Consider the following 24,553-nt stretch of genomic DNA (forward strand, 5'->3'; position numbering starts at 1 on the left):
GGGGGTCAGAAAGGAGGATAGAATTCTGGAAAATTACAGATGGCTTTGATATGAAAGGAGTTCACAAATTCCCGATGGGGTAGAGGGGGTGGATGTGAGAGAGGATGCCCCCAGTGTCACAGCAACTCCACCTCGGCAGGGAGGGAAGTCAGGACGCCGTAGGAAGTACAAAGTCCCTGCACAGACATGGCGGTCTCATTAAAGTCCTGGGCTGTGAGCACTGCTTTCCTTGTCTTGTCTTCATTTCATCCATTGTAGACAAAGTTATAATTAAAACATAAAAGCAGTTAAAGTCAGAGGGGGGGATGGCCCTGGGAAGGGTGGCACAGCGATTAGTGTACAGTGTGTCCAGGCCCAAGGACTTTCCATCCTGGAAAGCAGGGGCTGGGGCAGAGCAGGGGCAGGCTGCCGTGGGTGGTGGCCTTGTTGCCCTCAAGTCTTGTCACCCGCAAGCCCGTCCCACACTCTGTACAAGCCAGCGCTCCAGGCTGGGCCTGGGGCTGACGGGACTGCAGCCGGCACACAATCCCGCAGCAGGGCAGGGACACAGCCCACCGTGGGACCTTCAGGAATCCTCCACAGGTGCCAGCTCCTCTGGGTGACCAGGACTCATCGTTAAAGAAACGGGAAAACAGGCCAGAAGGGACCGGTGGCAAAACTGCTCCTTACGACGGGGATAAACCGCGTTGCTACGGACACTGAGGGCAGAGTCACGGCAGAAGCACCTGTCACAGCTCGGCCACCGCCCCCGCGGGCTGGGCCAGAGGGAAGGAAGGCACAGCTGGGCCATCACTGTAAAGCTTGTTTCGGAAAGGGGACTGAAGGGATGTTCAAACCAACCGGTCAGAAACGGGAGTCAAAGTAAAAGCCCACGGGCCTCACAGCCATTTGTTTATTACACGAGACATTTATTTCATCCCAGAAGAATCCTTTAAAAGAAAAATTCCCGTAGAACCAAAAACAGCTGTGAAATCACCCTGACCTCGCGGTGTGAAGCGACGCAGTATAAGCCCACCCCGTCTCCATCAGTCCTACTTCCCAAAGACAGACGCACACCAGGTCCCCCAGGGCACCGCCACCACCTCTCCCCTCCCCGAAGATGGCACAGCGCCTGCGCTGCCGCGGAGGCCACGCGGGGGCTGCTCCCTGCGGTCGGCTGCCCGGCCACCCCACGTTCTCCGAGGACGTTATTAATAGAAATCTGTCCTGAGCCAGCCCGTCGGGCTCCTGAAGTCACCAGCTGCTTCGGCGAGCGCACCTTTCTGCAGGGGCTGCGCACCGGCGGCGGGACCTGGGCCCGACCCTGCTGTCCACTCGGACCGCCCCCGACCCCTCCCCCTACGTGTTCCAGCTCTACTCCTGTCCTCCTGCCGTGGGACCCGCTGCTGCCAGCAATTCCAGCCCTCACGCCTTTGAAACTAATGCTCCATCCCTCCTGATGCGGATCAGGGCGCTGCCAGCAGCTCCCCCGCCACCTCCAGTCTAGCTAAGGGGGCGGGGAGGTAGGAAACTGATCTGGTTTTTAAACCATTTATTTCTTTTACATTTTAAAACGGACCCTGCTGCATCCCGGTTGAGCTGTCATATTACTGCAGGGTTCTTTCAAAGCGGCTGCTTTCACAGGCTTGCCAAGGGAAGACGACTGCAGGGCGTCCGCAGGACCCCCCCGCCGACATCCGCCACCCCCCTCCAGCTAAGGCGGCACCTGGCGTCACCAGCAGAACTGGGGCTCGGAAGGAGGAGGCTTGAGGGTGGGCCCGGGTCCCGGCACCTAAGACCCTGCCCTTCCGCCGCGCCGACCGCCCCCCTGATAAGGGTCTGGGTGTGCCCCGCAGCTGAAGGACTTGCCGCAGACGCCGGGGCTCCCACCCGTGCGCGCACGGACGGTGTCCCCGGAAATGCGGCGCCGCAGGGACGGCGCTCGAGGGGACCCGGCTGCCCTGACGCTCCACCTCGCGGCCCCAGGCGCCGGGCGCACACCTCCCCGCCCCGCGCGCTCACCGTCTCGGGGTCGTTCTCGAACACTTCCCGGGCCTCCTCCTGGCTGCACAGCTCCTCGATGCACTCCCTCTCCAGGTGGCCCTGCTTGGCCTCCTCGAAGACCTGGTAGGCGCGGCGCTGCCTGGGCCTCAGGAACTGCGCCGCCTCGCGCGCCCGCAGGATCACGGCTTCCCGGGCGCGGGCGGGAGGACGCAGCGGGAGGAGCGGGGAGAGAGCGGGGACACGCTGTCAGCGCGGCGGGGCCAGGGCGCACGGGGCCGGGTCTGGGCGCGGGCCCCGGGGCTCCCCTCGCCCCCGGGGTGGCGGGGTGTCGGGACGGGTCCCCCGGCCCAGCCCGCGCCGCGGCCCCGCGCGGTACTCACTGTGCGCGGACTCGGAGGCCAGCAGCAGCAGGAGCAGCGCAGTGCCCAGGGTGGCGGCGGGCCCGGGCGGCATGGCGGGCGGGGACGGGGACGACGGCCGGGACTGAGACCGGGGCCGGCAGCCGGGCGCGCGCGGTCAGAGCGCCCGCGGGGCCGTGGCGAGGCGCGGGCGCCGCGGGGCGATGGCTCCGGTCATCCCGTGCGGGCGGCTCTGAAGGTCACATCCCGGCGGCTGCACCGCGGCGCTCGCGCGGGGCTGGGCGGGGGCGGCGGCGGGGGCGGGGCGCGCGGGCAGGACCGGCCTCGGGGCCGCGCGGGGCGGGCGGGGCGCGCGGGCCGCCGCCGCCGCCGGGCCGAGCCGGTTTTCTCCGGGAAGATCAAAGCCCGGAGGGGAAGCGGGTCGTCGGGACGAGGGAGGGGACCCGCCCCGCCGCCCCGCCGCCCCGCCGCCCCGCCGCCCCGCCGCCCCGCCGCCGCCCTCGTGCAGGAGCCTCTCCCCAGTCGGCGGTTAAGTGTCTGTCATCGGGACGTGAACGCGACGAAGAAGTCACATGGGTCCAACCTGACAGGTACAGTTTGACCATTTACCGGATTCAAACCTCTTTCCACCCCCCACCCCGACCCCACCCCAAATCGACTGCATCCTTTTTTGGAGTCTTCATTCTGGGGCACATTTTCTCAAGACTTAAAACCCACCAAAGAAAAGATGAACTGAAGTCAAACCGAGTCCCAGTGGGGGCCAGAGAGCCAGATTAAGTGATGTCCATTTGTAATCTCTGTTTGCACAGTGATGACATTGGAGACCTTGAGGGTTCCCAGTAGATATTTCAGCTGAAAGCAGCGTTCTGCTAGTTCTCGGAGACCAGGACTTTCTGTCTCTCGTCCCGGAATATTTCGCAAAGTCACAGGCAAAAAAAACCCAAACACACAAACAAGCAAAACCAAAACATAGCGGACCACTCGGGGGACAGAAGCGGACAGCGAGCCCGGCACCGCGGGGAGGGGCCCGGCGCCGCCCCCTGGGGAATCCTGCCCCGGAAACCGCGCCCCAAGGGGAAGGTGAAAGGGCAGCCACCCCCCGCTGGGCGGTCGATTTGCTCGGTGGGCTCAGCGCCGAGTCCGCACCTGTTCTTCCCGCTTCCCTTGTGGGAGGATGAACCGGTGCTGCCGGTAGATGCTTTGAGGTCGCAGGTTTGAAGGTGGGGTGGTGAGCATTAATATGTCAAATTCAAGGGAAAGGATGTTCTCCAGAAGGCTCTACAGAGGGAATTAACAATGTAATAGCTAGGTCGCCTGCACCTGTGCCTGAACCAGTTCCCGGGCCTCCCCTGTCAGCTGGCGATTCCAACGCCCGGCGACTCAAAGGCTACCGCAGACACGGAGGTGCTCACACAGAGTACTGACCACATTAACCTTCCTGCTTGTCCTCCTTAAGGAGAAGCACTGGCTTCAGGAACCTGGGTGGGGTGAAAAATTCTTTAGTAGGGATTTACACCAGATCTTTAATTAATTAGTGGCACTTCTGTTGTTGGAGATCGCTGAGCTTCTTGGATCTGTGAATTTACAGTTTTCATCAAATTTGGAAAAAAAATTGGCCATTTTTTTTTCAAATATTGCTTTATGTCTCTCAGACCTTTCCTCTCTTTTGGGAACTCCAGTGGCCCCTGCATACAGCTACTTGAAGTTTTCCCAGAAAACTTTCTGGGAAAATTTTCTCACTAAATGCTCCTGTTTACATTTTTACATCTTTTTTTCCCCTCTGCATTATTTTGATAGTTTCTATTGTTAGGCTTTCTTTTGCAGTGTCATATCTGTTCATCCATCCAGGGTATTCTTCATCTCAGATATTTATTTTGATCTCTAGAGTTTTGCCTGAAGCCTTTTTGGGCAGAAGCAGAGCGAAATGGTTTCAACTCAGGGCTGAAGTTCCACGGCAGAGTCCTTGGACAGTTTCTCCAAAGCCCATGAGTGTAAGATTCCGCTCTGGCGGAAGAGACTGCAACTGTTCCTGGGCCCGTGAGAACCGCGGGGTTGGTCCCTCTAACCATTTCCCAGCCTTGGGAGTCTCTGCCCAAGATTGTGATCATTCAGCTGAAGAGCTGAGGGGCCCCCGCAGATCCCAGAAGTCCCTTCTCAGGCAGCAGTCTCCTCTCATGCTCTCCAGGGAGTCAGCAGACTGGGGTCCCCTCCGCCCAAGGCGGCCTCAGCGGGAGAGATCCCGGTGGGAGCCGGGAAGTGCCAGGGCCCACCTTCACGTGTGTCCTGTCCCTCAGGGTCGCTCTCCTCTGTTGCCTGATGTCACTGTCTGGAATACTGTCATTTCATAGCTCTGTCTGGTTTTTTAGTTGTTTCAGACTCGGCCTGGTAAATCAGACAGGAAGTTGAATCTGGGCCGTGTGACTCTGTCTTGTCCAGAAGCAGAAGCCTCCAGTCATATTTTAATGAAGTTTTTTTTTTTTTCCAAACCATGTTTTGTACCCACTGGTAGGTACTTACTATTTTGTTAACCTGCAGGTTTTAATGATGCAGGATAGAGGGTAGCAGAGTTTTATCAGATGGGAGTTCTTATTTCCACTGTATTTCTCTGAGTACACACTGGATCATGGTGTAAAATGTATTCATTACTGTGGGTTATGGTCCGAAAGTTTGAGAAACACTGCTTACCACCGTGAATCAAGGTGGTCAGACCCCACTGAGGTGAAAGTTCTTTTGTGGAAAAGTCCTTCAGGGCCTTCCTGGAGGGGGACCAACTTGTCCCGGTTTTCTAGGGATGTTCCCAGTTTAGCCCTGGGTCCCAGGACCCACCTCAGCCCAGGGCAGATCAGGGTGGTCGCTCCCCCTACCCTGCCCGGTTGGGCGCCCCTTGGCGGCCTGTGACTTACAAGCGTTTTTGTGCCAAATGTCCACGTGTAAGTGGTTTTGTGGAATGCTCTAGGGGCTTTGCTGTAGAAGCAACATCCATGTCCAGGCAGGGCTGCCTACCTAGCCTGGTTAAGCCCTCCTTGTCTGAAACGTAGAGCTTCAGCCTAGCCTGAGGCCTGGGTACCAGTCCTGGGCCCGGTGAGGTTGCACAGCAGATGGAGGGAAGGGCCTGTGAGCCGAGATGCGGTTCACCGCCCCCGGGTAGCGTGGCCTTTGGCCGTCACCTTTCTCCATGCCCAGGTTCCTAATCTACGACGTAGCGCCACAGAGGTCCTGCCTCCTGGTGGGTGGGACGGTGCGACGAGGTGGTGACTGGGGGCTCCGTGGAGGCACGAAGGGAGCATGGCTGTGGCTTCGGACACTGTCTTTGTCGTGCGTGTCTGTTGCTGGAGGGGCTTCCCCTGACCAGGTATTGGTTCAATCCGGAACCATCCCCACACTCAGGCCTAGCACAGGAGGGACCTCGTGGGGCTGAGAGTCATGCAGAGGCTGGGGCTCTTGGACGACGGCCCCGTGCCTGGGACGGGGTCAGCTCCCTGATCTGCAGGGCTGGGGGCCGAGACAGGGGTGACAGCGTAGCGGGCTAGAGCACGGATGCTTTGCACCTGCGTTTGGGACGCAGCGTGAGCCCTGGGCCGTCTCCCAGGGTAACTGCTGGGACACTTGCGGATTTCAGAGGTGTGTCCATCTGGGCCAGTGCGGCTGCACGTGGAGCCCATCGGTCCAGGCCTGCGCTGACCTCAGGGCTCCGGCAATGCCGGGACTCGCTGGCTTTCCCGCAGGAAACGTGTCCTCCGGCAGCGGCGGGGATGGCACAGCTGCTCCAGGCTTGTGCTGTCCCCGCATCCAGAGGACTCCACGCGTGTTTCTGCAGGCCCCCTGCTGGAATTCCAGGGATGAGTCCGGCCGGCCTGGCGTGGGCGGCGCTCTCACCCGGGAGCTGGGGCCACGTGTACACCCGGCCCGGCTGCACAGCCTGCTCAGCGGCCCTGCCGGCAGGGCAGCACCTCCTCCGAAAAGGGAAAGCTGCTGGGCAGACAGAATGCAACAGAGGCTCGTTATCTAGAAGAACTTTCGTAATAGAGGTGTAGATAAACGTACCACGATAGGAAAGTTTACATTTTTAGAATTTCCAGATCAGTAGCTTTTTTTCAGAACATTTTTTCCCTTCTGGCTGATAAAATGTTTGTTAGAAAACTATGTAAGTTGGCTTAGACTGTATTCTAAAGACCTGAAACCCTGACTCGATTTGCAGGGTTTGGTCTCCTTTTGCTGCAGCAGCCTTCAGATGGGGCCCCTCCTCCTCCGGTGCCAGACACGACCTCTGGTGCCAAGAGATGTGGGACTCGGGGGTCAGGGCAGATCCCCGCTCATCGCCCCACAAAGCTCTAGGTGGACTTTTAACTTTATCATTGTGACAAAGATAGGGCTTTTGCAAAGTCTGATAGAAAATGTCTTTTTTGTATCTACTAGCCTCCCGAGTAAATTTTGTTTTAGGTCTGAACACGCTCCAAGCAGATTTTAAGTTGAGGCAAAATAACCATGAAGGGATTGTTCCGGGTCCTCGTCAGCCTGGCTTCCGGGAGGGTCAGTGGCGGCTTCCCTCCGGTGAGAGGCAGCCGGCGGGGAGGGCCTGGGCCTCGGCAGGAGGGGCCGCAGGACGCCGGGCGGTGGGCCCGGGAGCCATGGCAGCGGTGGCAGGCGTGTGGCGGCCGAGAGCAGGGCTGGGCGCTGGCACCCCGAAGGGTCCAGCAGAGCCTGCGGATAAATAGCCTCGTCTATCACCGCTGAGTCGACAGCACTGCAGGTGCCCCGGGACCCTCTCCCCCTACGTGTGGGAATTTCTCACCTTCAGTCTCCCGCTCTGTTTTTGTGGTTCCCGATACCTCAGTGTGATACTGACCATCTGTTCAGTTGCCATTTGCCGTAATATCGAAGTTTTCAGGACTTTTCAGCATGCTGGGAAATGGGACTTGCAGGTGGTGGCATCCTAGAATGTGGGAGATGCATGGTTGCCAGACCTCTGCTTCCTGCCCCAGATCCCCGGACGCACCCACAGATCCACGGCTGCCTGAGAGCCCGCCTGTGCGGGATGCAGCCTCCGCGCGGTCCGTGGGCTGTCACGGGTGTCTGGGGACACGCTGTTGACAGTGGCTGCCTGTGGAAGGGGGAGGGGACGGTCCCTTTTTACTGTATTGTTGCATCTCTGCACCTGTTCAGTCTTTTACAACGAGCATGTGTTACTGATACAAGTCCACGAACATTGAATGTCGGCAAGCCCCTCCGAGGGGGCAGGCCCTGTTGCAAAGAGAGGGCCTTTTATAGCAGCTCGGAAGGGAAGTCCTGAGCAGGTGACAGAGGACAGGCCAGCGGTGAGCCTGGGCCCCTCCGCTGGCACCAGGCTTTGCACGTGGACGAAGCACCTTCCCCAGAGCCTCTCCTGGCATCGGGGAGGCTGAGCGAGTGTGGTACAGCGTGAGCGGATGTCTGGGGCCAGACAGGCCTAGTCTCAAAGGTGATTAGGGCTGCTTGTTTGCTGGGCTGAATTATTGGTTGACTTCTATCTGTAACAGCCATCAGGATCTTTGAAAAGTCATATAACTTAATTTATTCATTTAGAAAACTATGCCGATGACCGTCTCGCCTGGCAGACTGTCTCTGAAGGCTGAGATGACTCATTTAATTCCACACAAGGAGTTAGGAGAAGATTCAGGTTTCTCTGGGGAAAGCAGTGCGTGAGCACACAGCCAGGCGCATCAGGGGGCCCGGGGGGGCTGGAGGTGGGTGGTCACCTCCGAGGCGCTCCAGGGAGAGCAGGGCTCCCCCGCTGCCCTGGCCTGGGCCGCTGAGACAGGGGCGGGCGCCCGGTGGGCTACCAGGCCCGGGAGGCCTGCTGTGTCGTTTATGGCTCAGCTGACGACGGACGAAAGTCATGACGCCGAGGCAGCTGTGAAGTCCCTGAGGCTCACCCTCTTTGGCGACGGGGGCACACGTGTCAGCGACCAGGCAGATGGGCCTGGGGAGGATGGGAGTCCGAGCCGTCTCCTCCCCATCGCCGATGATCTGATGAGACCAGGCCTGGGCCTGCTGCACGCGTCACCCCCAGCTGCTCTTCTCGTGGGGTTCCGGGCCGGTCCTTCTGCAGACCAGGATCCGGTGCGTCCCTGCAGGGCAGCGGTGAGAGTGGCGCGCCAGCATCTTGGTCTGATCTGCCTTCTGAGGCTGGTCTAACGCAGCGGGATGGGGAAGGCGGTCTGAGGACAGCGGAGTCGTGTGCAGCCTCAGGTTTGAACCCACCCACCCGCCGACAGAAACTGAATCTGAGATTATGAACTCGGGTGAAATGTAAACAAATTATCTCGTAGAAGTGCTGGTCTGAGCCCTGACCTTTAAACGAACTGATGAGCTTTGCTTTAGTTAATGAAAAAAAACCTGGTTCGGCATGAGCTTGAAGAGGTCTAGAAATATTCCTTTGGGGGAGGATCCAAAACATTTACAGCAGCTGCAGGAGCCTTTGGAGTTGACCCAGCTATTTTAACACACACAGAGTTGGTTTTTAACCTTCAAAGACAGGCCAGGTGAGAGGTGACGGTCACAGTGCCCTCGGGAGACCTGTTAGGCCGTCTCAGCACAGCCGAGACTGCAACACATGAGCTTGGGGTACATTTCCTGAGGCCCACAGAGCCGGTGGACTGTCTTCCCCAGGCTACTGCCCGGAGCTGCCTTAGGTGATGGTCTGTCCTTCTGTCTGTGGGTGTGACAAAGTGTAGTTTTTAAAATTTCAAAACCTGACTCTCATGCAGATATAGAATGAACAAGTGTCAAATATTTATTAGCTGATTAACAAGGGAACCAGAAAGTTAAGTTGGTTCGAAGAGCATTTTAAGGATCTGGGTGTCCACAGCCATTGAGGGATGTGTGCGCGGGGCTGCTGGGTTGGATGCAAAACTGGTGAATGTCCTTCAAGGTCACTAGTATATGTAATTGTATACTATCTATAGAACATATCATTAAAATGCACATACAGATTCTGAAGTTATCCTTTCTTTTTTTTTTAATTTTTTTATTTTTTCACACACACACACTGTATTTTATTTTTACAAGAGATAAATAGACTGACACCAAGCGTTGTAAATGGATGACCACAACAAAAGCAACAACGATTGCAATTACCAAACATGAAACACACTCATACTATGTCATAATATTGACATTCAGTCCAGTAATCCTCCACTGTAACAGCTCCTTTACTTTGCAGTGAAAATTGATTTGTATATTCTTTGCCTCTGAGTCCTTGTGGGATTTTTTTTTTTTTAATTCAAACAAAGTCACAAAAATTATACTCATCCTCATCAGTTCGCTCAGTCCCATGTAATTAATTTTTTTTTTTCATCTTGATCTTTTGTTAGCACTTTTATGAGTTCATCAGTTTTTCAAAAAATTGAAGTTATCCTTTCTTGTGGGAGGAAATTATGTGCCCCTTCGCCCGAAAAGATCTGAGTTCACATGTAACCCTGGAGCCCGACTTTGTAATCCACAAGTTGCTGGGCTCAGATGGAGAAGGCGGCCTGGTGGGCTGGGAAAGGTGACAGGGTGACAGTGGGTGGGCTCACCCACATGCTCTCTGGCCGAACCTCCAAGTTTGGGGTATTTTTCTTAACATAGATGGTGATATTCTACCTGTGAAGAGGCCATTGTGGTGTCAGAAAGTGTGGTGTGTTATCAAGTAGTGTTTAATCTGCTCTGACTAGTGGCCAAATCTGTGATTCTAGGTAACAGGAAAGACGGTTTACAGGCCTGATTCCTGCACGGTTCACAAGCCCCCTGGGGTCGTAGCCCACTTAGTGCACCAGGCAGGGTGGGCGTGCAGGTGCCCCCCTGGGGGCCGTGCATCCTCACAAAGGGCCTGCTTGCTGGACAATTCTTTATTTGATGCTTAACGGAGAACAAGCAAATTCTTGTTGAAATTTCAGTTTGGGAGCCAAGAATAGACCCTTAGGCTATCGCATCTGTAAAACGAGTTCCAGGTTCAGTGATGAATTTGGTCAGGTGCTTAGAATCCACAGCGAGAGGCCGCCCGCCCCTGTGACACCATCGCTTACGATGTGCTGTGGAATTTGCTTGTGCTTGGTGCTCGGGGCACCTCAGACCCAGGGCTGGGCCTTCCCGATGCATCAGGTGGGTGCAGGCCGTGGACGTGAGGCGAGCACCATCCCCTGCCCCTCGCTCCCACCCGGGCCGTCCGAGGGCAGAAGGAGAGCCCCTGCTCCCTCGGGGTGTTTCCCTCCCTGAAGTCTGTTACGAGGGTCTTGGGGCTTGAACGTGGAGGCGACTCCACAGGACAGGCTGGGGTCTCCCCCTTTCTTCACAGGCGGCGCTGTGTCCCCTGGGGAGGGATGTGCGTCCTGGGTGATGCCCTGGTATTTAGTCACACACACCCTGCCCCCGAAACTCACGAAGCCCAAGGTTGCAATCTGCCTGTTGGCATGAGGTGGAGATTTCCCGGGAGCTGAGCGGGGTGGGGTAACTAGTCTCCAAACCACCGTCCCAGGGCAAGTGAGAAACAAGGATCTGTAGGCGGTAGAGGTGGCCGGCCGCTCCAGGACGCCGAGGCCTTCCTCCCGTCCAGGCTGGGAAATGCGTCCTATCTGACTGATCCAGGTCATCCCATCAGTGTTAACTTCATTCATTCTCTGTGTGTCACACCTTTAGGAAAGGAATCATTCATTGAGGTGAAATTCACAAGAACTTCGGCATTTCAGTGGGGCGTGTGGTGAATTCACAGTGTTGCACCACCACCACCTCTGTGCAGTTCTAGGACATCCCATCACCACAGGGAAACCCTCCCCCAGCCCCTGGCAACCACAACCTTCGTTCCGTCCCCATGGATTGGCCCCTCTGGAGGTTCCACGTAGCACGAGCGTGCGACCTGTGTCTTGTGTGACGGGCCTCTTAACACTCAGCTGGCGTTTCCAAGGTTCATCCCGCTTCGGCGCATGCTGGAGATTCGTTGGTTTTTTTGGCTGGAGAATATTCCATTGTGTGGATGGACCGCATTTTGTTTGTCTCTTCATCAGTTGAGAGACTTTTGGGTTGTTTCCACTTTTTGGCTGCTGTGAACACCGGTGTGTGTTCACTGTCTTGTCTTGTATTTCCATACGTGTCCCCATACACATGGCTTTGTCCTTTTTCAGTTAACGGTTAATTTTTTTTTTCAGAAGTGCATTTTGAAAATATTATCAATGCCTTTATTGCCATTCCATTAAATCCAATAAAGTTAAATTATAATAAATATTCTTTTTGGTATAAATAAAATATTTAAACTTAAAATAACATTGTGAGTTTTAATGTGCCTACTTTTCAATTTTTCAACATCTTTCTCAAATACTTCTAATGTTCCAGAAAAACTATTAAAAACACCCATAAGCACATGTATCCAGAGGTGTACATTTTTCCTTTTGTCTCAGGCCCCTATGTGGCTCGGCTGGCGCTGGGCACTGCCTGGTGCTGGGGGCACCAGGGGGGGTTTGGAGGAAGTAAAAAGTCATCGTCACCATCGTAATTGATAATAATCGGTGTCTGCTAAGGACACCGGTGTTTTCTCAATCCCGAATGAAGCACCTGTAGGAAGCTTCGCTGCTCGAATGCGGTGCCCGCTGGCCCAGCGGCTTTAAGCTGACACCGCGAGGATGCCCGGTTTCTGCGTCCTTCGTCTCCTCCCTCCTCGGGGCACGTGCTCCACCCTCGCCTTCCGGCCACGTGGCCAAGTTTTCAGCATGGCCCCAGGCCTCACACACCTTCGACCGCCCTCCCGGCTGGGCTGGTGCCCGCCCCACATACAGAACCCCGGGCAGTGGCGGGGCAGCAGGAGCCGAGGGCCCGGGTCCCTGTCCCCTGCCGGCCTCTGTGCATGTTGGCCTCCCCACTGCAGCTCAGCCTGAACGCCAGACCACACGGTGACATCGAGGTCCATGCTCTCTGGCGGTGGGGACCTCAGCAGCTCCCAGGCTGCCCATGTGGGCACGTGGCCTCCGTCCCCGTCAACAGCCCTGGCCCACGTCCAGCCACGTCTCAGGCGATCATGGCCCCTCCGGTCTCCTAGGCCCTGTGCCTCTCACCAGCCTCACCCCTGGGCCGACCTCACAGCTCAGAGGCTCTGTCTGGGGAGCCGCTGTCGGTGTTTATCTGAGGTCATGCCCGCCGTCTGGGGCCGCAGAAGTCAGGGTGTCTACCTCACCTAAGTCTCTATTTGACGCTTCTGGTGTCTGTTTCTGAGATTTGGACCAAAGGCAACAGAGGGAGTGGATAAAGGGACCGTTTGACCTTTGCTGACACTTCGGGGACTTGGGAGAGGAAACGCTGCAATGGTGTTTAGAGCCAGGAAAATGGCTGCAAAGTCTCTCGGCCTGTCTGGCATGCGGCTGCTTCTCCTGACGGTGATGGAGCCCCCGGACCGTCACAGGCCGCCGGTGCAGCCTCCAGCGCTTCGAGTTCACCCTAGGCTCCCCTAACCTTTGCAAAACGAGACCGGGCTCCTGGGCCTGGAATGCGGCAAAGGAAACGCTTTTGTCCAGCCCGGCTTATCTGATTTCCCAGCTTGTAGCTCTGTCTTATCAAAACAGGCTGCTTCCTGTGTTACACAAGGCAGGGAGGCGGGGAGCGTGGCAGCTGCCAGCTTTAGCAAAAGCCCGGTGTCGGTGGAGGTGACCCTCTGTCCCTGGTGTGGCCCGGGGTTTGTGAAGACCCCACATGAGGGACACAGGTGAGCCAGGCGAATGGAGGCCTTCCACCAGCTGGCCTTTCCCCTCCGAGCCGTTTGAAGTACGCTGTGCCCCTTTGCTTGCTCCTAAACTCCCCAGCGGGAAGGCAGTCCTGGAGGAGGAAAGCGAAGGAAGATGAAGGCAAGGCTGGGACAGTCGTGGAGAAGATCCCTGACACGTGTGTCCATGAGGCCCAAGGGGTCAGAGAGGGCCCTGCGGGGGAAGGTGAGGCACGGAGCAGGTCACGCGCATCGTGCAAGTTTCTCACGCTCGTCAGGGACAGTGCACAGCCAGCCCCCCGGCCCGTCACCACCGCGAGGATCCAGCCCGTGGCTGGCCTTGTTTTGTCTACACCCCACCCACTTCCTCATGGGGCTATTTTAAGCCAGTCCCAGACGTCATATTATTTTATCCATAAATATTTCAGAAAGTATTTCTAAAAGTTAGATAAGAACTAAAAAAAATCCTCATGAAACCACAATTCCATATTTACAATGAAAATTATTGACAGCGATTCCTTAAAATCATCAGATATCGGTGTTCAGATTTCCCTGGTGGCTTCTCCCTATTTAAAGCAGCTGCTTTTGTCATGATCTGGTCTCCGGGCCAGGCTCTGGACCGGGCACACAAGGCATAGGTGGCACAATCCTGCTACGTGGGGCTGGAGTCCAGGCGCCCGAGGGCAACCCCAAACCGCCAGGAGCTTGGTCACCCTCCAAGTGAGTGCCCGGAGGGGTCTGTGCACCCAGGAGTGGAGGTGGGGGGTGGAGAGGGTGCAGAGGCCAGGGGGAGAGGTGGGCTGAGACCCACACTGGGGTGGTGACCGCTCTGCTGGAATTCCGACTTGATTGAGCCACAGGCCTGTGAAGTGTTCTGATGGGAGCTGGCCGCCCAGAAGCCCTCCTTCCCCAGGGTCTGCGTGAGCACCAACACACACCTCCCCCGCACCGCCGGCCCCTCGGCCCAACCTGCTCGAGCGAGCATCTGGGGTTGGCAAGAAGGAAGCACACAGCAAGGTCTAAAGTGTGTGCCCGGCCGGGACCTCCACTCTGGGCGCCGCGTCCCCAGCCCAGCCCCGGCCCGGCATGCAGCCCTCGTCCAGGATGGACTAGCCTTTCCAGGGTGGGGTACTTCCTGCGGCTCTGGAGGCCAGAGTCTACCGTAGGTAAAGGTGTCCCAGGCGCATCCGTCCGGGCTCCTTCCCCGCCTGCAGCCCACCCCCCCGGGGTCTCTCTGACTCGGACCCTCCTGCTTCCCTCCTTCTCTTATCAGGACGGGCGATCGCGACCATCACCCATCTCAAAATCCTCCACTTCTCGTCCGCAGAGTCCCCGCTGCCACGAGGGGACACATTCCCGGATCCTGGGGGTCAGTGTGAGGGTCCCTGGAGACGCGATCCCTCAGCCACACGAACCCTGTACAGCTTTGCACCAGGTGAGCAGAGACACGTCCCCAAGGTGCCCGCGGGTTCAGGGCCCTCCCAGGCCTTCCTCCCGTCAGACGGCTTTGCTGGGATTCTGTGCCAGATAAACTGCTGAGTCACCAACCATAGATAAGATCTAGGGTGATGAACCCTACAAGTCCCTGTGAGAAGCGGCTTTTTAGACACAGACGTTTGGGCGCTGGGGCTGCCTCGGCGTCTGTGGTCTGTCTCTCCAGAAACGGCGCTTTGCTGCAGTTCCTCAGTTCTGGGCCCGGGAAGCCGCCCAGGGTGGGGGTACTTCGGGGCTCAGGGTCACAGCGCGAATGCCATCACCGCTCCCTGAGGGTGGGGAACACGTGTGAGAGAGTCTCGCCGTCAGCTGTGCACCGCGCTGCCCCTCCTCCTCCTCCAGCCCCGCACCTCCCCCTCCCCCATCCCCCCCTCTCCCCCCTTCTCGCATTCATTCGTTGATTTTACGATTATTTACCAAGTCCACATTATCCTCCAGGAACCGTGGAGATGACGGGCACACAGTAAATTAAAAACGTACACATAGCGCCTTTCTCAAAGAGCTTACCTTCTTTAATGGGGCAAATCTTACCCAATAAATTGTACAAATACACGTAAAGGCACAGCTGGAATGCAGGCCCTGATGGTGGTGTGAGAATCTGCACTCAGGGAGGTGTCCTTCCTCCCACTGCGTGGGGGGCGCGGAGAAGATCCTGGGGAAGGAGGGGCTCCAACCTGCGTAGGCGGGGGAGGGCGAGTGGGGTGAGGGCGTGCGCGCCGCCCGCCCTGCGTGGGAACCGAGCCCTGGGGAGGCGCATGGGCCCCGGGACGTGCTTCCTGTCCAGCGGCAGAGGGAGGCCCTGGGGCGCTGCGTGTGTGTGAGCGGGGAGTGGAGGGCCCCCCCCCAGCAGGGTGGGGAGCGGCCCTCGGCCGCATGGGTGGGGGATGGACTTGGGGGCGGCGCTGGCCACGGGCGGGGTCACACAGCTTCAAGGCCACCTGGGGGGTGAAACCCTCGCGGTCGGTGGGGTGCAGTCCGCGAGAAGCAGGAGGGACTCCGGCCTGAGCGAGGTGAGACAGGTTTGGGGTAGGATCAGGGAGGTCCGGGTGTGCTTATTCTGCTGGGCGTCCGGTGTTCATCGTGTTCGGGGAGGGTCCTTTAAGCCCCGGGGAGGCGTTGAGGGAGCCCTCTGGTCCGGGGGTGTAGAGGTGGGGGTCACCACGCTCCTACCACTGCTGAGCACTAGGGTGCAAGCAAAACCCATTCTTGAGCTTCTGGACTTGCTGGGGGTCATGGCCTGGATGTTTGTGACCCCCCCCCCCAGTCATATGTTGAAGCCCTTCCCCTCCCCGTGTGAAGGGTCAGGAGGGGGCCTTTGGGAGGGGGCTAGGATTATCTGAGGGCATGAGGGTGGGGCCCCCCAGGGTGGGATCAGTGCCCTCAGAGAGAGCTTGCTTCCCCTCCTGCTCTCTGCCTTGTACGGACACCAGGAGGGGGTCCCCACCAGAGCCCAACCCTGCTGGCTCCCTGACCTCAGGCTTCCAGCCCCCAGGACGGTGAGAAACAAATGTCTTGTCTGTAAGCCACCCAGTCTGTGGTGTTCGGCTACAGCAGCCCAGACAGACTAAGACAGGCCACAGGCATCTCCAAAGTGACTTACCCCAAACGAGGCCCCCAAGGTCCTGAGTCTGAGCCACTCACACTGGGGAGCGGCAGACCCCCACCCGTGGCCCGAGGACGCTCCTCTCATGTGGCTGAAGTAAAGGCAGCAGTGGACGACGGTCTCCTGGGCCTGAGGGCTTCAGCGGAGGACAAGGGGAGTGTCGGCAGGACAGGCTTGCTGCCGGCCACTAACCAAAGGGCCAGGTTGGCACACGGGGAGCTCTGCTCAACGAATCCTTTTACATTGTGGGGGAAAAGAAGATGGAGGAAGAGCGTCCACCCGCGTTCTTCTGGCTCCAGGGAGGCCATGTTCGCCTTCTGCCCCCCTCACTATCTGTCTTTTCTACAGCCAATGTTTATTATTTATTATTATTATTGATACAACTATTTTTACCTCTGAGTTGGTAATATACTCACATGGTTCAGGGTTCAAAAACTAAGACAACATAAAACCTCCACTTTTGGTCCCGTCTGCTCTGTTACCTTCCAACCACTTTTATTATCATCAAGGATCTTTCCAAATTCTTTTATGCAGACAGATGTGAATACATATTAGTTTCCACCTCTCTTACATTAAATGCAGCTTACTGAACACATTGTTCAGAACGACATCTCTTCATAACAGCACCTAAAGAGTTCTTCACTTTTTGAAAAATTGATTTCTTTTTCAATCAATTTTTGAAAGAAAATTCAATTTCTTTCAACAGAGCTTTGTAGTTTTCCTCATATAGATGTTATACATCTATATATTTTGTTTATGTCTTTATATTTTGTTAGATTGTACCTACATATGTCTCCCTTTTACTGGTGCTAATGTAAGTAGTTTGGTTTTTTAAAAATAAATAATTAATTAATTTTATTTTTGGCTGCATTGGGTCTTTTTTGCTGCACGCGGGCTTTCTCTAGCTGCAGCGAGTGGAGGCTGCTCTTCATTGCGGTGCATGGGCTTCTCATTGCAGTGGCTTCTCTTGTTGCAGAGCACGGGCTCTAGGCACGTGGGCTTCATTCAGTAGTTGTGGCACGTGGGCTCAGTAGTTGTGGCTCGTGGGCTCTAGAGCGCAGGCTCGGTAGTTGTGGCGCGCAGCCTTAGTTGCTCTGTGGCATGTGGGATCTTCCTGGAACAGGGACCGAGCCTGTGTCCCCTGCACTGGCAGGCAGATTCTTAACCACTGTGCCACCAGGGAAGTCCCAAGTAGTGTGTTTTAAATTTCAAGTTTCAATTGTTCATTGATGGTATATAGGAAAGCAATGGACATTTTATTAACATACCTTGTACCCTGCAGCCTTGCTAAGGTAACTTATCAGTTCCAGGATTTGATGTTGTTGATTCTTTGGGATTTTCTACACAGACAATCATGTCGTCTGCAAAAAAGGATAGTTTTATATCTTCCTTACCAGTTTGTATAATTTTTATTTCCTTTTCTTGTCTTGTTGCATTAGCTAGGACTTCCAATACAATGTTAAATAGGAGTGGTGAGAGAGGACACACTTGCCTTTTTCCTGGTCTTAGGAGGAAAGATTCTAGTTTCTCATGATGAATTATGATGTTAACTGTGGGTTTTTGTAGATGTTCTTTATCAAGTTGAGGAAGTTCCCCTCTATTTCTAGTTTGCTGAGAGTTTTAATTATGAATAGGTGTTGAATTTTTATATTGTGCTCTTTCTGCCTCTACTGATATGATTATATGACTTTTCCTCTTTAGCCTGTTGATGTGACAATTACATTAATTGATTTTCAAATGTTGAACAACACCCTTGCATACATGGGATAAATCCTGCTTGGTTATGGTATATAATTCTTTTTATACATTGTTGGTTTGATTTGCTAATATTTTGTTGAGGATTTTTGCATCTAGGTTCATGAGAGATTGTGATATTTAGTTTTTCCTCTTTTGTGATGTCTTCATCTGGGTTTTATGTTAGGGTAATATTAGCCTTATAGAACGAGTTAGAAAGTATTCCCTCTGCTTATATTTTCTGTAATAGATTGTAGCAAATAGGTATGATTTCTTCCTTAAGTGATTCTTAGAACTCACCATGAATGTATCTGAGTCTGGTGCTTTCTCTTTTGGAAGATTATTAATTATTGACTCAATTTCTTTAATAGATACGGGCCTATTCGGATGATCTATTTCTCCTTGTGTGCGTTTTGGTGGACTGTGTCTTTCAAAGAATTGGTGCATTTCATCCAGGTTATCAAATGGGTGGGAGCTGTGCTAATGACCCTCTTTCCTTTCTGATGCTAGTAATTTGTGTCTTCTCTCTTTTTTTTTTTTTCCTTTGTTGGCTTAGCTAGAGATTTATCAATTTTATTAATCTTTTTAAATAATTAGCTTTTGGTTTTATTGATTTTCTCTATTGTTTCCTGTTTTACATTCCATTAATTTATTACTTTCTCCTTCTTACTCTGAATTTAATTTGCTCATCTTTTTCTAGTTTCATAAGGTGAAAGTTTAGATCATTGATTTTAGATCTCTCTTCTCATATGTGCACTCACTGCTGTAAATTTCCCTTTAAGCACTGTTTTCACCGCCTCCCGCAAATTTTTATAAGTTGTATTTTCACTTTCATTTAGTTCAAAAATACTTTTAAATTTCTCTGGAGGCTTCTTCTTTTACCCATGTGTTATTTAGAAGTGTGCTGTTTAATCTCCAAATATTTGGGATGTATCTTCAAACTCATTGAGTCTTCCCTCATCCATCAACTAATGAACCCATCAAGGTATTCTTTATTTCTGTTATGGTGGTTTTTATTTCTTGCCTTTCCTTTTTATTCTTTTAGAGTTTCCATCTCTCTGGTACATTACCCCTCCATTGTTGCATTTTGTCCATTTTCCCCATTAGAGCCTTTAACTTATTAATTGTAGTTATTTAAAATTCCTGGCCTGATAATTCCAAACTCTCAGCCATATCTGAGTTGGTTCTGATGCTTGTTTATCTGTTCAGACAGTGTTTTTTGCCTTTTATCTGCCTTGTGACTTTTAGTGACAAGCTGGATATGGTGTGTCAGCTTAAGGAGCTGAGATAAACAGACCATTAGCCTTTATCGTGAGGTGAGATGTTTATTATCTTTCTCGTCATGTCGCACTGGCTACTACCTCCACTACATGCTGGGAAATGGTGGGAGCAGTCATTCTTACTTTGTTTTCCATATTAAGAGAAAACTGTTTGCTATTTCACTATTAATCATTATATTAACTGTAGATTTTTTTTAAATGCCCTTCATCAGACTGAGGAAATTATGCTCTATTTTGCTGCGTTCCTCTAGTTAGGGTTCATCTAGTTTGCTGTTTTTTGGTTTTTTTTAATCATGAATATTTGCTGAATTTTGTCAATGCTTTCTATACATATGCTGAGATGATCACATGAATTAAGCTTTTATTCTGTAATCCTGTAAATGGCAAAAAAGTGATTTTTAATTAATTTTTTTTTTTAATTTTGAGATGATTGAAGATTCACACTCAGTTGTAAAAAGTAAAGCAGAGCGATTCCTGTACCCTTTACCCAGTTTCCCTCCAACGGTAAAACTATGGATCAATGTTGCAGCTAGGATACGGAGATCAGCACAGCCAGAAGAGAGAACCTCCATGGTCACAAGGATCCCAGACTTTCCCTGCTTTCAGTCACACTCTGGTACCTTCAAATAGTAGTTCTTTATATTGTGTTCAGAATTTATACTTGTTGTCTTTGGAAAGACTGGTTCATGGGGAGCTATTGCCATGAAGGGGGGAGCCTGCTCTTTTCTGTATCTTTTGTATACTATGGAAATCACCGCTTTGTCAGGTGTGCAGAAAACTTCCCTCACTTTTTCTTTATTTATTATGTTTATTTCAAAAGGCCATTTGCGCGGGAGAATGTTCTGTTCCCACATACAATGCCAAACGCAAACCATTATCGTTGGGCTATAAGGATATCATCTGACAAATAGAGTTTAAAAAGCATTATACCGCTAATTTTATCAGTCTTTTTCTCAGTCCTCTGGATTTTGCATCCAGAAAGGTGACCAGATTTTCCTTAGAGCAGTCTTTTTCATTTCAAGATTGTAAAATTGTAAAAACATGTAACTACAGAAAAATCTCGTTTTCATCTATTGCTTTTCTTCCTTCCATCCTTCCTTCCTTCCTCCCTCCTTCCTTCCTTCCCTCCCTCCCTTTCTTTCTTTCTTCTTTTTTTCTTTCAAATTTAAATACTTGCTTCACCTAAAATGTATTTTAATACATGGGATGAAGAATAAAGACTAGGAATTTTGTTTTACCCAAATGGATAGTTGGTTGTCTTAATATCATTTATTGAATAATTTATCACTTAAATATTTTATTTTGACTCTTCAGTGTTAACCGTTATTTGTAAGTGTTGCTATACTTATTTCACAGATGCAGTATCTGAGATCAAGTTAAGTAAGTTATTCAAGGTTGCAGGGCTGAACTTTGTAAAGCCTGAGTCCAATCAGGTTTGCAGGCTCCAGGGCCCATCCTCTTTCCCCGTTTCCAGCTAAAAACCCCCATCTGATGTCAGAGCTCCGAGGGTCCTTGGGAACCGTGTCTCCCGGGTGACTGTGATTTAAGGGAGCTGCCGGCAGCACACAGTCTTTGGTTTTGGGTCTAGAGCTGCCTTGTAGGAGGCATCGCTCTTATAGGAGTGTCCTCGTGGCACCAAGACAACTCAGCTCCCTTGGATGATCTAAGGCAGCTCAACCTGCACCAAATTTAGCTTCAGGCCACACTGACGAGAGTCTGTTGTTAATTTTGGGATCATATGTTGCTATTTGGGATGCACCAATTGGATTCAGATGGGAAAAGTTGGAGGCAATAGGAAGATTTCTGCTTCAGAGAGAGGAGAGATGGGGAAAAGTATGCTTTGCTGAGAGGTGAGAAGGAGTGAAAGCAGTCCGTTTGGCAGATGGACCAGGAGGGATTCCTCCCAACTGAGCCCGGAGGGAAGGCTGCTCCTCACACCACCCGTCACATCCACAGAGCGGTCAGCGGGGAAGTACGATGTCACGTCCACGTCTACGGGCAGCTGACCGACTGTGGTTCCTGACCCGTGCGCAAAGCATGTAGTTAACTGGGAGGCGCAGGTGGTCACGGTGCAGGACCCACTGCCCGCCGCACGGGGAGCAGTCAGCCCCCAGCCCCCTCGTGGGTCCCAACACGGTTGAGGCGGGAACGGCCGGGCTGTGACGCGGAATCCATCGCTGTCCACTCGGCGAAGGACCCGCGAAGATGACACTAGCGGGTCTCTGCTGTGCGGGAGATGAGCCCGTGGGTTCAGTGGAGCCGGGGGTTCCAGGCTGCTGGGGCCTGTCTGCTGGGACAAAGCCAAACGGGGTCCCAGCAGGACACAGACTCCCCACCCCAGTGTGCCCTGCGGGGTCCTCGCCACCCAGAGATTGGCTTCAAACCAGCAAACAACAACACTTGAAGGGTTAGAGATTTATTTGCCTGGAAAAGTTATTTTTTGAGGTTGTCAGACATTTCAATTATTAAAAGCTGGGGCTAAGTAAAGCTCAGAGGAGGAGGAGGAAAGCAGTGTGGAGGGAAATCGCCCAAAGAGTAACTCTAACAATTCAGAGCTTTAAGCACGAGCTAGTTTTGGATGAGAGAAGCCAACACCAGAGAAGAGAGTCCAGAGACCTTAGCCGGGTCCTCCTGGTGTTTGGTTAAACCCCGTGACAGTCCCACTCCTGGACCGTCCGTCCTGACGGGCGTGGGGATTTGGGAGGTAAAACTTACCTGTAATGGATTATAAGGTGTTGATAAACTGAGTGTCCTATGTAACCTTCACCCCCTTTTCAGTGACTCCCGACTGCCCACGGGGGAGCCAGGGTTCTGATGCTTCCTTCGCCCGTATGGGGTCTGCTCTTGAACCTGCTGGACGTGGACGCATGCCGCGCGTGCACCCCCGTCTGTGGGGCCGTCCTCGTTCTGTCTCAGGAGGGAGGGTGGCCCCGTCGGGGTGCTGAGTCACTGTTCTCTCATTGCAGAGCATCTGGAAGGAGATGCTGTGCTTCTGCTCTTTGGCCACGTGTGGCTGAATCCCTGATTCCCTGGGAAGGGGCTGGCGTTGGGGGTGGGAGACCCCAGCAGTGCTTGCAGAAAGGGCCACCGGGTGGTTCCCAACGAATGCAGGACACGCAGGAGCCTGAAGCTTGTTCATGAGGTCCGCCTGCGGCTGGTGGTGACCAGCGCTGAGTCACGAGATTCACCTTAACAGAAAGGCGGGGGCGCTGGTGGTGGTATCAGTGCTGGGACATCTCCAGACATAAACAGCAGGGTGTTCAGAATTCTCTTACGCATTGTAGAAATAGATTCTTGTCGCTGAGATGTCGTTTTCCCTACAAGAAAGCAGGAATTTAGATGCTCTGAACTGTCAACAGACCAAAGGCTTTTGGCTCATGGGGGCCTGAGGTTCTTATTTCAAACTTGAAAGGGTCTGGAATAAGAGTACATCATCGCTAATTGGACCCTGGGCTCCAACGTGGCAAAAATAAGCTTTACCCTAACCACCCACGGGCTGGAGGGAGATGAAAGCCGTTGCTCTGAGATGAGGGACCACAGGCAAAGCTGCACCCCTCCTGCAGCCGAGTGGGCCCTGAGGGTCTCAGCACCTCCGGTGACGGTGACGCTGCTGGGAGCACGTGTGCCAGGTCGCCGCCACCGCCTCGCACCCACAGCCGCGTCTGCAGCGCCTCCCTTTTCTCCTCTTGCGGAGCCTGCAGGGTCGTTTCGGGAAACGAAATGTATCAAGCTGTCCTGGAAGCAATGAAAAACCGAAAATTGGAGGCAAGCTTCCAAGAAAGAGAGGAGAACGTTGCCACGTGTCCTGCGAGTGCTTTGTTTTCTAGGCAGCGTGCGCTTTTCCTGCCCTGGGACCTTGGCCTTACAGGTCCCCCCACCTCCCCACCCAGCAGGTGCCTCCTCGGGATGGATGCCCTCCTCCCTCACCACCGGCCAGAACTTCCTGGAGGGGACTTCACGCTCGCTGAGGATTCGGAGCCTTCTGTGCTCCGAATGTTCCAGCACCCAGTAAGCTGGCTGCAAATAATGGGTGCTCCATAAATATAGGGAAAAATGGGCTTCCCTGGTGGCGCAGTGGTTGAGAATCTGCCTGCCAATGCAGGGGACATGGGTTCGAGCCCTGATCTGGGAAGATCCCACATGCCGCGGAGCAACTAGGCCCATGAGCCACAATTACTGAGCCTGCGCGTCTGGAGCCTGTGCTCCGCAACAAGAGAAGCTGCAATAGTGAGGGGCCCGCGCACCGCGATGAAGAGTGACCCCCACTTGCCGCAACTAGAGAAAGCCCTCGCACAGAAACAAAGACCCAACACAGACATAAATAAATAAACCCAAAGTTTAAAAAAAAAAAAAAAATATAGGGAAAAATTGTAACTCTCACGGTGGACTCTTCTTCAACACTAAGTGACTGGTTAACATTTTTTGCACAGCTCTTCAGGGTAGAAAAGCAAACTCCTAGAAATCTCCAGCAAAATGCCAGTGTTTCAGTATTTGAGTATATTTCATTTAATTAAAAGCACCAGCTTGGTGTAAGGTCAGCCAGGTAAGACACCCAAAGTCTTGAAGACATTCATTGCCCTTGTTTCAATATTTTACTTCTGGGAGTTTGTCCAAAGGAAAGAATTCAAAATATGGAAAAATCTTTATGCCCCAAAATATTCATTATAGGATAGCATTATTTGTAATAGTGAAAAAATAAACAGCTCCATTGTCCAAAGGGCGGTTATTAGGTGGACTACGGTGGGTTCTCTTTTTTTTTTTTAATAAATTTATTTATTTATTTATTTATTTATTTATTTTTGGCTGCGTTGAGTCTTCATTGCTGCACACGGGCTTTCTCTAGTTGCGGCGAGCGGGGGCTACTCTTCTTTGCGGTGCGCGGGCTTCTCATTGTGGTGGCTTCTCTTGTTGCAGAGCGCGGGCTCTAGGCACCTGGGCTCAGTAGTTGTGGCTCGCGGGCTCTAGAGCGCAGGCTTAGTGGTTGTGGTGCACGGGCTTAGTTGCTCTGCAGCATGTGGGATCTTCCTGGACCAGGGCTCGAACCCATGTTCCCTGCACTGGTAGGCGGATTCTCAACCACTGCGCCACCAGGGAAGTCCCACGGTGGGTTCTTTTAACGGATGATGGTAAAGCACTGAACACTGATGCTTATCAAGAGTTAACGACATTTGTTCATACATCCATGAGTGATGGTAAAGTGTTCTGTGTAATAATAAGATCATACATATGATGTATGGGAACAACTAATTTTTTCTTGAACTATAGTATAAAAGTTCTTCAAAGAAAATGTGGCAAAAAGGTTCACTGCAGTTTTCTCTGGGTGATGGGACTCTAAGTGATTTTTTTCTTTTTTCTTTTGTTGTTTTTTACTTTCCAACTTCCCTGGGATGAGCATTTT

General features: G+C 53.0%; 1 protein-coding gene across 1 annotated transcript in view; it reads right to left on the bottom strand.

Annotated features, from left to right (window-relative positions):
- The window catches only part of GAS6 (growth arrest specific 6), a 34,203-nt gene extending 31,767 nt beyond the window's left edge, over window positions 1-2,436 (bottom strand). The window contains 2 exon segments of the mRNA XM_068526612.1: window positions 2,002-2,168; window positions 2,364-2,436. Coding sequence (XP_068382713.1) covers window positions 2,002-2,168; window positions 2,364-2,436 — 240 coding nt within the window.
- Window positions 2,437-24,553: the final 22,117 nt, after the last annotated feature.

The sequence above is a fragment of the Eschrichtius robustus genome, chromosome 18, assembly GCF_028021215.1.
Source record: "Eschrichtius robustus isolate mEscRob2 chromosome 18, mEscRob2.pri, whole genome shotgun sequence".
Taxonomy (NCBI): Eukaryota; Metazoa; Chordata; class Mammalia; order Artiodactyla; family Eschrichtiidae; genus Eschrichtius; species Eschrichtius robustus.